Below are 18,606 nucleotides of genomic sequence, written 5' to 3'. Positions count from 1 at the left end.
ATGTGTTTTATATCCTGTGTGATGGTGAAATAGTAACATTGGCATAATATTACACATCTGCAGAAATATAGATGCCTACCGGTATTTATTTTGTGTTTCTATAGTTTCTGTTTTTATTCCCAGTTTACATTGATGGCAATGATCTATCCCAATTAATGTTGACTCCTGCTTGTGAAGCAGTTTTATTGGTATCAGAGGTGAGTTAATCCACAGTCTTTAATGCACGTTGATAGCTAAGCAATGCACAATTACACTGCAAGCCTCCCTAACTGCCAGCAGGTGGCGACATCTGCATACAATCTGTGTAATGCAATTGGCAGGTGTCTAGACCTTTGTATATAATAGAAGAGCCCCATGCTTTATTATAGAGTATAGTATATTATATTATTATTATTATTATTATTATTATTATTATTATAATTATAGTATGTTATAGAGTATATTTATTATATTCAGACATTTTCAGCTACATGAAACTTCTTTATTCACTTGCAATTACAACATCAATGATTTCAGCATTTTAGCACCAGACAGAACTCTCATCCAGTGCAGGCCCTCAGCCAATGCAGGACTTTGGTTGCTTAAATTGGGCACAGATGCAACTAGGGGTGGCCATATAGGGTAGGAGAGCCCAGGGTGCAGAAAAATGTTTAAAAAAATTCATTGACCTTTTGCAATGACCAGAGCTTGCAATGTGATTGTATAATTCTCAATATATATATATATATATATATATATATATATATATATATATATATATATATATATATATATATATATATATATATATCTGTATATATAAGTGTTTCTCAACTCCAGTCCTCAGGACCCCCCTAGCAGAACATGTTTTCCATATCTCCTTGCTAGAGCACAGGTGTATTCATTACTGACTGACACAGTGTAGCAGGTGGTATAATTATTTCACTAGTCAGCTGGAAATCTTGCACTGTTAGTGGGTCCTGAGGACTGGAGTTGAGAAACACTGGTATATATGGATAGCGGCATAGTGCAACTTCTATAGTAGTGCTACAAATGTTATCTTGTATTTATCATAGACTCAGTTGACAATTGGGTGCAGTTAACAAATTCTGTTCACAGGATAGTTACATCTATGTAATTGGGTATTAAAAAAAAATAGGCTTTTAGGATCTGAGCCTGTCCTGCATTAACTTAGATTTTGATACAGCTGCAATTAACTGGAATAACCCCCCTCCTCCCTTAATACTGAATGTGATGTGCTCTTCTCTTCCTTAAAACTGCAAAACAATACACATAAATTGGTGAACGATCACATAGCAATTGCATTTATTTTAATCAAACTTTATTGTCATTTTGTTGCACGTTTCCTTGTAAATAACCTCTCCAAGATGACTTCTGTCCTATTAGTTGTTTTCCTATTGAGTATAGAACAGGTGGTTAGAAGGCTGTTTTGTTTTACACTAGATTTTCAGACTGAACATTTACACAACACAAATATTGCATTAAATCAACAGAGTTACTAATTGATCAGCTGAATGCAGACAATATCTATAAACATGTGTCATTAACATAGGTCTGATTTGAGAGCCTCACGTGTGTTTCACTGTCTCACATTCAGACATACAATGAAAATAAAAGTCAGGACTGATTTTGGACATGTCAGTGCACTTTATGTACCTTGCTGCCCAATCTGTAGGTGCAATGTATGAAAAAAAATAGTTTTTCTTCCTGCTAAACGTGACCTATTAAAAACAAATAACTCACTTGTGGGAGGGGCGGAGATTGACCCTAGGGGGGAAATAACCTCACAATAGTCTTAAGGAGATTGTTCTGTTTTGTTTTTTTTTCTTTTACAAGGAAGTAAAGAAAACTTAAAAAAAGAAAAATCCTGATGAGTCACATTAAAGACAACATTCTGCAAAGCACTAGAAAGCAGTGATTTGTGTATGGTGGAATCGTACAGGCAACATGGATACGGTGAGACTTATGTGACTTAATACTGATATTTCATTAAACAATGGTATCACCTCTGCCTATCAGAGATTGAGAAATGTAACTATATTACTATGGGGATGTGTATTGAGTAATCTGGGGATCTTCCCAGCCCAGGGCTGATCAATACTTTACTAGGAAAGCTGCTAATAGGTTATAAATACAAATAAAATCTGTTTTTCAATGCAAATTTAGGGCTAGTCGTGTAACAGTCCTGATGTAGTTGTCCTATTTGTAATTGTATTTTATATTAGAAATAAATCTAAAATGAAGTGTATAGTGATCAAAAATATATACAAATTCTCCTAACTAGGTCTGAATGTTTTTAGATCAGGGGTACAGGTGTATTCGTGTCTGAATCTAAAGCGTCCTATGTATTATCCACCTGTTCTCCTGATAGGACGATGCAATGTCTGTATGATTCCCAGATCAGGGTACAGGTGTCTGATTCTATAGAGTAACATGTCCTGTGTATTACTCCACCTGTGCCCCCGATAGAGCAGGAAGATACAATGTAACAGGACAAAGATCCACTTCTCTCAGGGCTTATATCGCACACACTAACAATTTGTGATCATTGTCTGTTTCTGCTTTAACTAGTTATTTTCTGACTGCAGTACTAACTGCAGAATTAAAGGGCCAGAACACCCCAGCACATCTCCCCCTCTAACCGTTGGGCAGGGCTGTAGCCCATTTTTGGATCAGAGCATGGTAGGCTGATCAGGTTGGATGCCTACCCCTCTTTTATTCATTAGACAAGAAGGAAAGGGTGGGATTGCGACCACTACCTTGTGGGACACCTATGAGGGAGTCAAGCTGTAAAAACAGTTTCCAGGTTTTTTCCTGGTCTATAAACTAGTAGCGGGGTGGGCATTGCTACCCGGTCAGTAGAAGGTTGGGCATTGCTACCCGTTTAGTAGCGGGGTGGGCATTGCTACCCGTTCAGTAGCGGGGTGGGCATTGCTACCCGTTTAGTAGCGGGGTGGGCATTGCTACCCGGTCAGTAGAAGGGTGGGCATTGCTACCCGTTCAGTAGTGGGGTGGGCATTGCTACCCGTTCAGTAGCGGGGTGAGCGTTGCTACCCGTTCAGTAGCGGGGTGGGCATTGCTACCCGTTCAGTAGCGGGGTGGGCATTGCTACCCGTTCAGTAGCGGGGTGGGCATTGCTACCCGGGAAGTAGAAGGGTGGGCATTGCTACCCGTTCAGTAGTGGGGTGGGCGTTGCTACCCTTCAGTAGCGGGGTGGGCGTTGCTACCCGTTCAGTAGCGGGGTGGGCGTTGCTACCCGTTCAGTAGCGGGTTGGGCATTGCTACCCGGTCAGTAGAGGGTTGGGCATTGCTACCCGGTCAGTAGAGGGGTTGGCATTGCTACCCGGTCAGCCTAGTGTGCACTCGGATGCTCAGCTGAAGTTGGGCCCCTTGTTGCAGTGGGGTAACAATAGCAGGTGGGATCTTTTCTGGACTATTTATTTATTTGATTTATTACTAGTTACTTACATAGCGCCAATATATAACACAGCGCTGTATATAGAATATTGAATCACTCCCATCACCCCTCACTGGGTGCTGTTATATACTCTGAAGTCCCCACATTACAATGTATCAGTCAGTTGTTACGTTACCCTCAGGCTCAGCCTGTTTATTGCAGCTGGAAGAGAAGCAGAAACAGACAATTATCACACAATGAACAGGAGATGTCGCACTTGTTGGTGGGTCCATCGCCCGGGCTCAGGGTCCGGCAGGGTTTGGAGAAAGCACAATGGGTATAGATGACACATTCTCATAGTTCAAGACAAAGGTTCCTCACTTCTCAGTGTTTTCTGTAATGCAGTGAAACACAGAGAGTTGTTGAATTGTATTCACAATACTTCAAACTGGCTTCATGTGGTAAATGCAATTTACACAGGTTATTATTGGAACTATTTACAGGGGTACGTTGGTTTAGCATCAGAGCACCTTCTCGTATTCTCTCTTCATCTCATGCTCATCTGAGACACCCTCAGTGGGCGGGGAATACACCACCTGCAGCCAATCAGATCATCAGAATGTTCACAGGAGAGGGGTGTGCGGATTGTGTGGGAGGCAGTGAACTCTCCTGTAATGTCCAGGAGACTCCGGAATTAGGAGGAGACCTCTCAGACTCTAGAAAGAGCAGGAAATTTAAATGCAAGGTTTTGCAGGGACGTGCTGTGATAGCGCAAATTGTTAGGAAGCCGCGTGTTCTTGAGCGACCACTAAGTAGACAGGGACATGATTATGTACTTAGCGCCATCATACACCTTGTCCTTTTTTTACTTGACGCAAAGGGCAGCACTTCAATCGACTTAATTGGTTGTGAATGAATTTCCCATACATCCACATGAATGGGCCACACAATCAGACCTCTGGGCTGGCTTCATCCAATACGGTTATTGCTCTACGTAAGAATTCAGAGAGACAAGGCAACTTGCAAACTTCAAACATGCTGAGTCCTAAACAACGTTATCCTAACAATACCATGAGAAGCAACAACAAATGTAAAATATAATCCCATAAACTGAGGTTGATGAGATTCACGATAGTTGTGAATGTTTTGCACTAGTTACATTTATAGCTCTGTATGTTTTATTGTTTCCCATCAAAACAACAGCAGTGGTCAGGGGGGGGGGGGGGGGGGGGGGGGGAGAGAGAGACTGGCAAACTTTAGCCTGGGGGACAAGACTCAGTGCAGCATAACAATGTCTTTGATGTGTATAATGCAGACACAGTCTGGTTGTGTATAATTTAGGTGTTCACTGGATTTAGATTGTTGAGGTTTTAAAGACCTTTTCACCCACGGTAACACAGAACCAGCAACAAAAAATGTTTATTTGTTGTTTAGTTTATACTTGAGGAATACCGTAAGACTCCTCTGACGTCTGTATTAAAACACATTTGAAAACTTGAATCTATTTCAATAAAGTCTGTACTAGTTTCTTTTTCTCCATGGTAGACTTTGGCAACCTGCAGCTTTTCAGCTAATGTAGAACTACAGATCCCAGCAGTTTTTGGTTGACAGAACGTGTGGCTAATAAGCCCCATGTTACATATTCCTGCTCTGTGGTGCACCATAGGTGTTTCGTAAATGTTTCTTTCACTTCCAATACATTTTTTAAATTAATTTAAAAAACTCTTTAAACTGTGAGATCATGCTTTATTTAAAGAATAAACAGTTTTTCGACACCCTAGTATTTTGGCAATACATGTACCGTTGCCATAGGTTTGCCCGTGCAAACACTGAGATTTAAACTGTTTTCCAATCTCTCCAAAGATAACCTATTGCAAAAATGTTATTAAACATTGATTATAGTGTGACAACATATAACATGGTTCTAATGTACTAGCTTTTTTAGTTACACGTGTTTATTTTACAGTCTGGGGGTAATGGTTGGTGTTTTACGATACACTGTGAGTAACAAGTGTACTGGCCCTTTAAGTGAAATCTGATCGGTCCAGTTGTCAAAGGTTTAAAAGCAAAATAACAATGCTGAAATGTAGCTTTTGTCAAACTGTTATGATATTTGGCTTTGTCGTGCATTCTGTATTAAGGTGTTCTCCATACATCGGCCTAGCGGTGCTTGTTTTCTGTCTTTATTCAGAGGTTCTCTGTGATGCACCTGGAAAACGTGTTATACCAGACGGCACATGGTCTAGTCCATGGCTGTACTTTATTACATTCTCAAAATTTTCCTTCCACTTTCGAACTGCTGCTAACTGACCTGTGGCCCCTATGTCATTGGCTCTTTCTGTATCCAATCGGAGCCAAGATTCCCTTACAAATTATTCACTAATATCCACTATGCTAACTACTCGCTAATACCTAGGGGTCAATTCACCAAGACCCCTCTTATAACAAGATTTTGCCATAGACAATCTTTTATTGGGCAATTTATCAAAGGCTTTCCCTGGAGCGGCTCCTCAGCGATACTGACTGGCAGCGGTAAGAGGAGACTTCTGTCCTGCCAGGCCAGAGGCGGGTGCTGGTTCACCGCACGACCCTGTAGAACTTAATACTGTCTCATGGGGGTCACAGGACAGAACTATTTTTATTTTTCCCGCTGCACATCACACAGGACGTTATGCAGTAAAGCGACGAGTTATCAGAAGAACTGCGGACCGGTTTCCTTTGAAAGCAACTTTCCATAAACCGTTATTTTGCTTTGTCAGTTTTCAAATGAAAACAGCACAAATTTGGCGTCCTCTACTGACACTACAGCTGGTATCCGCCAGAGCGACAAGTGTCCGTTATCAATCTGGAGGACTCCTCGACTCCTGGTCCTAGCGCATGAATAGAGCAGTTAGGCCAGATAATATTATAATAATATTATATTATATACGTACAAAACCCTATCAATAGTTATAGCTATAGGGCTTTTTGCCCTCTAAAAAATCGGCTTCATAGTTTGTATAAAGTTTTAGTTAAGTATGCGTATAAAGCTTGCCATTCAGTACAGATGCCATTGTCTGACTTCTCTCCCTCCTCATAGTCCATTTATCTCCTTCCAGTGCTCACCTGTCAATCTTATACATGTGTGATATTCCTGACATGACACAATAGATTGGGCGGGAGATCTAGTGATGAGGGCTGTATGTGATGTCATTGAGGGGAAAGAACGGAGCCAGAAAAGGCTAAACGTACAACAGAAATCCGGCCAAGAGACAGTAGACACCTTCCCAGAGCATGCACGTTGGGGTAACCTAAATCTGTGTTCATTACCTATATTCCCCTGTGCTAGGCGCAATTCACAAAATTCATTGCTGGAGTTGGGTCAATTGAAGTAAAGTCTCTTAATCTTGATCCTTGCAATTCTGCCCCTTTCTCTCTTGACCCTGTGGCCTGTTACATCTAAGAACACAAACAGTGGCACGATGTGATCTAAGAACACAAACAGTGGCACGATGTGATCTAAGAACACAAACAGTGGCACGATGTGATCTAAGAACACAAACAGTGGCACGATGTGATCTAAGAACACAAACAGTGGCACGATGTGAGCTAATATGACATCACATTGTGCCACTGCATGTGTTAACTCGTGAGGAGTTCCTGAGACCTAGTTAAATCCCTGAATCGTGGTTCGTTCCATTCTGCCAATTCGTATTAAAATTATTAGTATTCCTAGAATTATTATTATAATAATTATTTTTATGCTGCAACACTAATTAGCTGAAGTTAAAATCGGCTTAATCGTTTTGTCCATCCCCTTGTGACCTTTATGTGCAATTGTATAGTCAGGTGACTGCTTCATCCTGGATCCCAATGGGGCAGGGACTGATGTGAGTGAGTTCTCTGTACAGCGCTGCGGAATTAGTGGCGCTATATAAATAAGTGGTAATAATAATAATTTGCCGCGTCCTTCCTCCCAATGGTCTGTGTCGTATAAAGTGCAAATGTAACCTTGTTTTCCGTGAGAGATGCCAGGTTCATTCTGGCCCAGGTAACCTGCATACACGAGTGGGTGTAACGTGCTGAAGGCAAGAATGTAGTTTACTGGGGACGAAAAATGCTGCTGAACTTCATGACATCTACTGACAATTGCTAAATGTAATCAGAATGTGTCAATCAGAAGTAGCCCCCCCATACATATATACACAAACACACACACACATATATATATATATATATATATATATATATATATATATATATATATGACACACACATACATACACACCGAGACACTAAACAAAATACTGTATCCCATCGTAACCCAGAACAATGAACCATTCTTTTCTACAGACCTCAAACATGTTTTTATTAACAGTAAAAGCAAAACCAGTGTTTAGTCAACAGCAACGTGGGCATAGAGGTGCCAGTTTATAGAGCGGGGATGCCAGGGTTTGTGATCAGACTTATACGGGTGCTGCTCGTCAAGAACAGTCACTTTCTATGGGATAATCATCCAGACTGGTGAAAGCAGTGACCTCTGTGGATATTGAAGCCCCCTTAGGCATGGATTCAATCTCTTGTAAGCAGTTTTGCGTTATTTCTGTAACAATGTTATCATATCTTACAGCAAAACCAATTTGCATCATTTCATTTAATATCTATTGTAACTTTAGTATAGGATATTGCAACCGGTGGTTCTCCAGCCGTCTTAGAATAACAATTATTAGCAGTGTGGCAATGCATGCTGGGATTTGTAGTCCAACCGCTAAGGTTTGGTATGTGCTTTTATCTTTTTTTGTCATTAATGGAATTAGTTGGGCAGCTAAATAGAAAGTAGAGTTCTGTGAATTGGCCCTGGTTTGATTTTGTGTGCCTGTTGTAGGTAAATTAAATTGTGAGCTCCAGTACAGCAATGTGCATAGTAATGTTATATATAAATAACGGATAATAAGAATAGTGAGTGTGGGGGAAGAGTGAGCTTTGCAGATTTTATAACTGTTCAGTTTGTTTTCTGTGACTTTTTAGGAAGACTTTCAATCGCTTCGTGCCAAGTTTCAGTCCGCCGAACGCTGCAGTACACTGCCAGCAAATTATACCAGACCTCAAAAGGAGCAGACCCCAGCCCCAAATATTTCTAATGTGCGTTCCAATCCAGCACTCCTGGGTGTCATATCTGCATTGGAGGGTAAAACTAAGCCTGCTCCTTCCAGTGTGAAGCCGCCTGTGTTGGCGCCGAAGCCAAATGGTCTTTCGGTTGTCCCAAAGCTACTCTCCGTTTCGGCACACAATTCGAATAAGAATTCACTTCTCATTCCAAGAGCCAAGGTATCTCCTGAATTTGAATCCATGAAGTTAAATAAAGGTTTCAGGCAGACTTTGCATATTATGGACAACCCAAGAACAGAAGGGGATGGAATGTGTGACAATCTCCCACAAGTCTACAGAGCCTCCTGTCCAACGTTCCCTGAGCTAAAACCGAATCCCCCCCAGCCTGCAATGGACGACTGCTACGAAGTTGTGGACTCTGATTTTCTGCCATACACAGAACCTTCACCCGCTGTTAATGACCTCATCAAATCTGCTAACTGTTCCCCATCAATATTAATGCACAATAAACCTTGGAGGTCTGTAGAGAGCGGTCATTCATCTCCTTCCCCTGAGCATTCTTCAATGAAAGCAGACAGCTCACTCAATCTAGATGGTATGTTTCCTTTAATCTGTAGCTTACCTCTTTGTTTCATTAAATATAAACATAATGTTTTGTAAACGTTCAAACCTACTTTATTAGCTGCATACATTAATGCATAAATATGTATGTCTTTTTCCTCTTTAAAGGTCTATACAGGGTTACTTACTAAATATTGACATGGAAATAACACTTATTTTAGAACTTTAGATGGAGAATCATTTTGATACAATGTTTGTGTGGTCTTATGTGAAAATGAAAAACAAAAAACAATAGATTAATAACGTCCAGATACTGTTCTACATTTCAGCTCAATCAGACTTTTTTGATACACTCTGAGCACTAAGAATTCTGACTCGGCAGTTGCTGGTGTCGATTTTATACAATCTGACATTAGCAACTGTCTAGTCTGCATTCTATAGACAGGTAGGCGTAGGAGCTTATTGCAAAGTCCAATGCATTTTTTCCCCATATGAGATATTAGATGATGACCAAACTTAAGAGTGTATTTGTTTCTCTAAAATTAAATCCATTAGAAATATTTACATTTTATTTTAGTTACAGATTCGAAAACATGGTGAGTTTATTTTTTTCGTTTATTAACTCAATTGTTTTATCAAACAATGTAACGGTATGAGACTAAAGCTAATGAGTGCACTTGAAAATAGTTTGCTTGTGCATCTATTGATTCTTTTAATTGTTTTTTCTCGTGCTCCTACAGAAAGCATATGGAGTAATACAGTAACAATATACGTGTACAGGTTTTCCTATTGAAGTTTCTGACTTACCACCACATAATTAGCAGCTCCTAAACATGCATCATACAACTGGGCTAACGCTCTGTGACCATGCACAATCATAACGGAATGCCGAAAATGTTACCTTATGACACCCTTCTCCATTAAATAATGGACATGCAGAAGGCTCTAAATTGTCACAACCTTCATACAACCAATATTAGTACAACTTTGCAAAATTAAGTTTTTATGCTGTGCTTCAGACATGTCCCCTGTGCCCAGTGTGGGAATGAATCATCATCATCATTTATTTATATACCGCCACTAATTCCACAGCGCTGTACAGAGAACTCACTCACATCAGTCCCTGCCCCATTGAAGCTTACAATCTAAATCCCCTAACACATACACATACACACAAACACAAAAGTTAGAAGCAAATCCAGCTACCGTGTGCAGAATTTGCACCTGGGGAAAAAATGTTTTGAAATACAGAGATGTAAAATGCACAACCTTATTTAAGGGTGCATGTGGGGTGCAACCTCGCCAAATACTAACATGCAGGGTAAAAATAGTTGACCGGTATATCTGTGCGGCATGCTAGAATATACCCTTTTCTTAGTAGAAATGATACTCGCATCCATTCAGCTCCTTGCTTCAATCCATACTAGAATCTTTCTCTCTGCCAACCCACATCTGCCGCAAAGCTCTAAAAATCCTTACACTTCTCCTGTGCTGCACCCCACTTGTGGAATTCCTTACCACGCCCAATCAGACTCTCCCACAGCCTTCTAATCTTTAAGCGCTCTGTGAAAACCCATCTGTGTATCTTACTCCCACCTATACTACCTACACTAATGTACCCTCACAACTGTCCCAATCTCCCCCTCTGAACCACACTCGCTCCTCTTGTCTTATCTGTGCCCTCTCCCACTTAGTATGTAAGCTTTCTAATGAGCAAGAAGCTCTATGCCCTTTGTTTTCATGTTGGCATTTATGTTGTCTACTTTGTATGTCCCTGTTTTATGTATGTCCTGTTTTTCTCCCTGCAGAGCACTGTGTCGCCTTACAAACCAATTAAATTTGTAATAATAATCCCACTGACTGGATGATAATATTACCAGTGATTCCTCTGGTCTACCTCCATGCTTATGAAATCCAAGTAACAAGTTCCAAACAGATCTAAGGCTATGGAGCAGTCACAATGTATCACTTCTTAGTTATATGGTAACAGACTTGTGTATTATAAAACAACAAAAATGAGAAGAATATTTGCACTAATGTCATAAACACACATTAAAAACTAGGACAAACTATAGCAATATATGGCAATTAAAAAAGGCCAATATAGTACTTATACCATTTCCAATAAGTGGCAAAGTTCTTTCTTTATAACTTCCTTTTCTTGTTATTGTATCAATAATCCTATATATATCTCAAAGATAAAGAGAAAACATAATTAATGACGGGAAAAAAAAATAATGGATATCACATTGGTGTAACATGACATTCAAAAATGAAATGTGTTTACAAGGTGAAGACACAGCGGCAATCAATTCGCGTTGACCTGCAGCGATAACTCACACGGATAAGTCTGTATCAACATGAAATGAGCCTCAAAATCTAAATATTAAAGTGCAATAGTGTGATATCGCTTGGAAGATGTGATCAATGATATGAGCTATTGGCAAATTTGCACTGACGTGAACGTAGTAAGAAATCGTCTTGTATGTAATCAGTCTTTCCTTTTGCATGACTTCTGGTCATAGATGTAGAAATGGTCTCCGATAATATGTAATAAATAAAACAGGAAAAGATTCTCTTGTGTGATACGGTTTAAACTTTTAAAACACTTTAATTTATTCAATAACTTACATATAAAATAAATAAAAATAACAAGCTCTTATTCTAGTATTCTGAGACTTCTACCAAAAACGCCTTAATCCTCATCATGACTGTGACACTTATTGGAAATTTATGTTATAAGGACTATTTTGGGCCATTTTGTTAGTTTGTCCTTCTAGTTTTTAAAGTGCGTTTATGACATTAACGCCGACATTCTTCTTATTTTTGTTGCTTTGTGCATATTTGAGTTTTGTGGGTTCGGTGTTTGAATAGACTGCCTTTGTCTTCTAGAGCGTCTTTGTTTGGTTGTTTTTGTTCAAATCCGACTCGTGCATGGTCTGAATAGACTACCTGTGGGTGATGGATGATTCTATTTTAGGTGGAAACGGCAAACAGAAGAAATATTGTGTGAATAAGACTCCCAGGTTGAATTCTCTTCCGCCCATTGAATCCCTGGGGCTACCTCCACCCAAAGATCCCAGACCCCCAAAGGTGGATCTGAGCGCCTTCCTGACCGAGCCACAGCAGGAGGAGACGGACGAGTACCGTACAGGTAAGTGCACACTATAGGGTGGCTTCTTGTGTTCCACAGTTGCGTCTTTTTGTCCGCCAAGCGCGTTCCTTTGTTCCGCCCACTTTACGGCCATAACAAATAGGAGTGGTCGCATTAATCCATAATTGGTAAGGAAGGCATGAGATCTGCTCAACGCCTCTCATTAGACCATCATCATCATCAATATTTATATAGCACCAGCAAATATAAATGCTTTACAATTGGGAACAAACATGGTAATAACACAATACTGGGTAATACAGACAGAGCGGTAAGAGGTCCCTGCTCACAAGCTTACAATCTATGGACCTTGCTAGTTTTTGGACCCTTGAACAGACTGCTATCCCAGCCTGCAAATTCAGGCACTACTGGGTTTATGGACAGCTAGGACCCCCCAAGTAAGAACTTGGTATGGCTTAGTCTGGTTTTCACCAGTAAAATTCAAAACAGACTTTAATATCTGTGATATATTACGTTAATTGTTTGTGAGTATATATTCAAAAAGTAAATGGTTACAATGTAAGTAAAGATCAGTTACTTTTGTCAATCCACTTGATACATCCATAGGACATAGCAATGATTATAAAGTATTATTAGCAATCTTACAGGACAATGATCTCTGTACAGACATAGGTGAGAGGACAGGGATGTAGAAAGATGGAAGCAGCATACCATAGGTGACTGGTAGATCTAAACTTACAACAAGGTATCCCAGATTTATTTTATATATATATATATATATATATATATATATATATATATATATATATATATATATATATATATATATATATATATATATATATATTATGCTATACTTTTATGAAAAAAGGAAAGCCAGGTACAATATTTAATTGATGCCGTTAAAATGTCATAATTTAAAAAATAGGGGTTTTTTTTAACTACATATAGTAAAAATTAAATAGGATATACTAAATCTGCTCATGTATGGCTAAAAGTAGGGGGAAAATATTAGCGTTGTTTCCCCCTCTCATCTCCCACCCCAGTAACTGACATATCACTAACTGTTACTGTCACCACTAATCCACCTACTTCAGAAGGATTTTGTCCCGTATTCCCCTTGACACATTCAAGTAATCTCCAATTCATTCAGTTGATCCCTAAAGCTGGGTACACACTTATCACACGAATAACGACCGTTTGGTCAGATATTGCAAGAGTGTGTACTCTCCCACCATCATGTTTTATGGTACCAAAGCACATAGCATGGTTTGATTTGGTTTTATAATCTTCCCAAAAATCACGATCAACGGGGAAACGATGTCGGGGAAATGTGGCAGTGTGTACGCACTCACCACCAGCAGTGTAGGCAGATATCTGTACAGTGTACAGAGTCGGGATCTTTTCAGCAGATGGTTATGAGAGATGAAGATCACAGATGTGAAGGTAAATCGTGTAGGTGTGTACACAGGAATCCGCATGATCACCCAACGTCTACTTTATGAAATACTTACTTGCATCCCTGTTGCCAGATCTTTAAATGTATTTACTCTCCAATAGCAATAAAAAATATTCACCCGTACATTGTATCTAAACTCCCACACTTGCCCGCATTTAGAAACTGCTTTCAGATGTTTTATAGATTGTTGCAATTTACTAATGAAGTGTCTGCAAAAAGAAAAGACATTGACAATTTTGGTGCACAGACTTCGTGCTCACAAGATGACCACTGCAGATCTGCTGTGTACTGGTGTTTTTTTTTTGTCTGTTACAAGGTCAGACCTTTTGTGTATCTAAATTTTGCCAACATGGAAATGTGCAGGTAACACAAACACAGCTTTGTGTGTTCTTGTATAGATTACTATGATTGTTGTTTTGGATATAAATGTTAGACAGAAAGCTGTATTTATATTTTCAGAAGGAATTAAAGCTAAACACAAAATATTAATGCATAACAAAAATTACCAATGATACCGAATGACTTATGGGAATTTTTTTTTTGCCTTCAAAATAACTTACAGATGTTGCTGTTATTATGCCAAAAGGATGTTACTTTATCTTACGCCGTGATCGTCTGATTTCACCCGGGAATGCACTTTGTAAATGATTTATGATGATATATTATAAACAATAATCAATTATTGTGTATGTAATCCAGAAATTATTATACTAATTCATCTGAGCACCATCATTTAATAATCCTTTGTTAATTAATACATATTTCCTGGATAAAACATAAGAAACAAAATCAATTCCCCACAAATGGAATGTTACAATTTAAGAATTAATATAACAACATGCTCCCTATGTTTTGAGTTGTGCCTAGGGATCATTGCCTTCAATTGCAGAATGACAAATTAATTTGTGTTTCATGAACATAGAATCATGTGGGGTTTTTTTATTTTATATTTTTAATTTTTGAAGGGTCATACCTGGAAATAAATCCTAGTTTGACCTCTTTAATAAGATTTCAGTGACATTAATAGTAATAAATAGTATTAGTAATTAATTCATATTAGTAATTATTTCCGACAAGGTGCAGCATTTGCTAAACTATTAATCTCCTGATATTTAATTGCAAAAGATTTTAAAAAAAAATCTATAATCCAGTGTAACAATTAGAGAAACATGCACAAACAAAGGAAATTATACTTTAATCTAATTAATATTATTGTTTTTTCTTTGAATCCTAAGAAAAATTGATTTATTAATAATATAAATATGTTCACAAAAGCCCAAAGAAGTCAAAAATTGGTGAAAAATATCCGTTTCCTTAATTAAAAATTCTGACCCAGCCCTGGTTTTCAGCATAAAGATAATCCATATTCAATATAACTGCATAAACATTCATCCTATATGTAACTTCAAGTATTGGTTTCTGTAAATGAGAAAATATACACAATATATATCATGGCGCTCAAGCCTCATTGATGTTTAAGGGGAGCGATGGCTAACCCAACTTGTCCATCCCACAGAAGAGCTACTGTAGCACAAATTGCTGAAAAAGTTAATGCTGCCTATGATAGAAAGGTGTCGGAACACACAGTGCATCGCAGCTTGCTGCGTATGGGACTGCGTAGCCGCAGACAGAGTTCCCATCTTGACCTCTGTTCACCACCGAGAGTGCCTACAATGGGCACGTGAGCACCAGAACTGGACCATGGAGCAATGGAAGAAGATGGCATGGTCTGATGAATCATGTTTTCTTTTACATCATGGGGATGGCCGGGTGCATGTGTGTCGTTTACCTCGGGTGTCATAGCACCAGAATGCACTATGGGAAGAAGGCAGCTGGCGGAAGTAGTGAGCTGCTCTGGGCAATGTTCTGCTGGGAAACATTGGGTCCTGGCATTCATGTGGATGTTGCTTTGATACATACCACCTCCCTAAACATTGTTGCAGACCAAGTACACAGCTTCTTGACAATGCCTTTCACATGGGGTTCATATACACATGATGTGTTTGCGTACATTTATTAAGATATCGACAGTAAGTGGCACAGAGCTTTTCACATTCATTTCAATAGACTATTCTCTTCAATTGGGTTGAAATGATTGGGCCATTGAAGTGCATAGGGAAGATCGTTCTAGTAAATAATAACAAAAAATCGTGCAGCATGTTCATCCCAATTCTCAACCTGCTAGAATGGAGTACAACATCTGAACAGTGAACACAGGACTGGAGCTTCTATGGGGAGAAGTGAGGACTGTTAAAAAGACAAAAAAAAAACACAACACACTTAAAACAGCCTCTATCAATACGCGGAAAAGCAAATTAACAATGCTGTGAAGCTTCCTTTATTTCAATGGCCCATTCATTTCCATGGGGCTTATAAGGGTAGTGCACTTTGAAGTGAATAGGTGATTCATATGAATTGCCCATTGACATAAATTAGAAAAATTGGTCCTGATGCAAATGCAAATATGGACAAAAATGAGGATAGACACACAGAACAGAATGGGTTTTATTTTCACATGCCTTGCACTTGGTTTTAAAAAAATCCAGATGAGTATATGTAATGCCTGGTAGGTAATTTGGGGAAAGGACGTTGTTTAGTAAAGGTGCATACTTGAAAATTAGCAGAAAAATACCATTAAATTCTGTTTTTCAGTTGCTTTCTATGTTCCTTTTACCACCTGTTTTATTTTATTTTTTCATTTTGTTTTTTTTTTTGCAGAAGCAGTTGGATCAGAGTATGAATGTATCCCAAGGTACAGTTCAGGTTTACTTTAACCTTTTATTAATATTATTCTTATTAACCACTATTTATATTACTACCTCCATATTACACATACCTTTACAGAGGAATATTTCTTATCTGTCCTTGCCTAGTGGAGCTTACAATCTATATACCACACAAATACACATGCACTAGGGCTAATTTCGGCAGAAGTCAATTAACTTAATAGTGTGTTTTTGTGGTGGGGAGTGGAGAAAACCCGTTGCTAACAGGTGGAGAACATACAAACTCTGGACAGTTAGCGCCCTGGACGGATGAAACCTGTGACCACCCTGTCAGTCAATACTCTGTGATCTCATTTGGCAGAAGCCTCCGCTTGCAGCCAACGTCTTTCTATCTTTGCTTTAGGGATTATATCCAACTCTTCCTTGCAAAACTTTTGGTTTTGTTGATCTTTAAAATATGTTTTGGATCATTGATGTCACGGTGCTGGTTGCTCCCAAGAGAGATCCACTTTCCAGAGTAACTATTAGAGAGACGCCACAACTGGCCAAACTGATTAGTACCGAGAAGGCGGGTTGTGAGTGACAACGAAAGTTAGACTCTTGTAGGACCAGCAGAGAACTGAATTCCAGCTTTGTGTTTGCAAATATTGGTTGGAGTGAGGGCCTTATAAAAGCTGCATACAGGTGACGTCTTAAGCCTAAGTGACTTGACCTTTAGCAAAGTGCTGATTGCAGTAAGTGAAAAAGAATGTGCAGTAGTCAATGTTGGCGGTGCACTGCCATCTGTCATCTGTAGCTGGTATTGCGACAGATCCTCACAGCTGTCTTGCTAAGATGTCCAACCCCTTTTCATCTTAATTTTTTTCCCTAACACTGGGTCATGATCTTCTAGAATTTGTTGATATTTAGTTGAATCCACTCTTCCTTCCACCTGTACAATGTTTCCTATGTTACTTTCTGGTACACCCCCCCAAAGCACAATAGATCCATCCCCATGCTTAAAGTATGGTAATTGGCAAAATTCTTCAAATTTGTCACCTGCTTTTATTCTAAATGTATCTTTCGAGGTAGTGGCCAACAAACCAAAACAAAACATTTTTGTTTCATGCATCCACAGCAGTTTGTTCCAAAATGTTGTTTTGCTTTATTTAGATGATTTTTATTTTTTTTTAATTTTCGTTGTGTGTGATGAGGTCATAGGGAAGCTTTTTATAATATCCCTATCCTTTACAGTGATATGTGGGTCTGCTTTGGATAACTGACCAGTTTATGAGCAGTTCTATCAGACATATATCTGGGTCTTCCATATCTTACCTTGACTTCAGCAACGGTTTCCCTTAACCTTCATGTCTTAATGATTTTTCTGACAGTTCATGGATGTTGACTATAGGCCCAACGAACTGAAAGCTTAAAATGGTCCGAGTAGCTATTAAACTCAAAATTTGTCTTCATCTGGCTTAATTTAAGGCCTTTTGAGTTATTCAAGTTTTATAACTACCTGCAAGGGTGCCCAAACTTTTCCACATACCACACTAACTTTTTTTTTTTCTTTTTTTTTTAATCTGTTAAATTTAGCAAATAAATAGTAAATGTGTGTCAGAGTATAGGATTGTACCCTGCAGAAGTTGTGTTAACTTATTTTCACTTATAGATTCAGTGAAACATGCATTGATGCCATATATATATATTTATTTATTATAATCTAACATGATTGAGATAGATATATAGGTTTGTATTGGGATACATATATATGTATGTATTTATCTTTCAGAATATCTTTTTGCTAAATGATGTCTGTCCAGTCCTTAATCTGTGATCTGTATTTTCTCCAGCCCAGCCATGGATGAGGGGGAATGTTATGAGGAGGCTTTGAATGTCAATGAATCAGAAGCAAGTGGTAATAATATTTATGAAGTAGAGGAATTGCACCGTGGTACGTTCAATTGTAACGATCTGTTTTGTAGCCATTTGTAACAGTTTGTACCCATTCGGATAATTCCAAAGTGCATTAATTGCAGGAAGTTTCAAACAGTTTATATTCCTATATTGATGATGATGTATCAATTACTGGTATAATACTTTCTAAACCATATCGTTGCTTAATACAACCCTCTTCTACACCTACCTACTGTATTTTTCACATTTCACGTACCAATGTATAACTTGAGTGATTGCAAGCTGCATAGAAGCTTATTAGCTCTTTATTAGCTTCTACAGCAGTGGAACACCCCATGAGCAAAAAGCAGGGAGATAATTTAAT

At 38.7% G+C, this 18,606-nt stretch overlaps 1 protein-coding gene across 6 annotated transcripts in view; it reads left to right on the top strand.

The window, feature by feature from the left end:
- Positions 1 to 18,606, top strand: part of FYB2 (FYN binding protein 2) — a 45,772-nt gene that overhangs the window by 2,577 nt on the left and 24,589 nt on the right. For 4 of the 6 annotated variants that reach the window (XM_075181729.1, XM_075181730.1, XM_075181726.1 and 1 more), the window contains exons 2-7: positions 124 to 197; positions 1,837 to 1,956; positions 8,405 to 9,080; positions 12,027 to 12,200; positions 16,339 to 16,372; positions 18,179 to 18,279. In XM_075181729.1, coding sequence (XP_075037830.1) covers positions 1,948 to 1,956; positions 8,405 to 9,080; positions 12,027 to 12,200; positions 16,339 to 16,372; positions 18,179 to 18,279 — 994 coding nt within the window. In that variant the 5' untranslated portion in view covers positions 124 to 197; positions 1,837 to 1,947. Of the gene's footprint in view, positions 1 to 123; positions 198 to 957; positions 986 to 1,836; positions 1,957 to 8,404; positions 9,081 to 12,026; positions 12,201 to 16,338; positions 16,373 to 18,178; positions 18,280 to 18,606 lie in introns of those variants that run through there. The other 2 variants (XM_075181728.1, XM_075181727.1) reach the window with 2 other exon arrangements.

Source organism: Mixophyes fleayi, chromosome 8 (genome assembly GCF_038048845.1).
Source record: "Mixophyes fleayi isolate aMixFle1 chromosome 8, aMixFle1.hap1, whole genome shotgun sequence".
In the NCBI taxonomy this organism is placed as follows: Eukaryota; Metazoa; Chordata; class Amphibia; order Anura; family Limnodynastidae; genus Mixophyes; species Mixophyes fleayi.
Note: the sequence above shows the minus strand (reverse complement) of the source record. Positions and strands in the feature narration are given on the sequence as shown.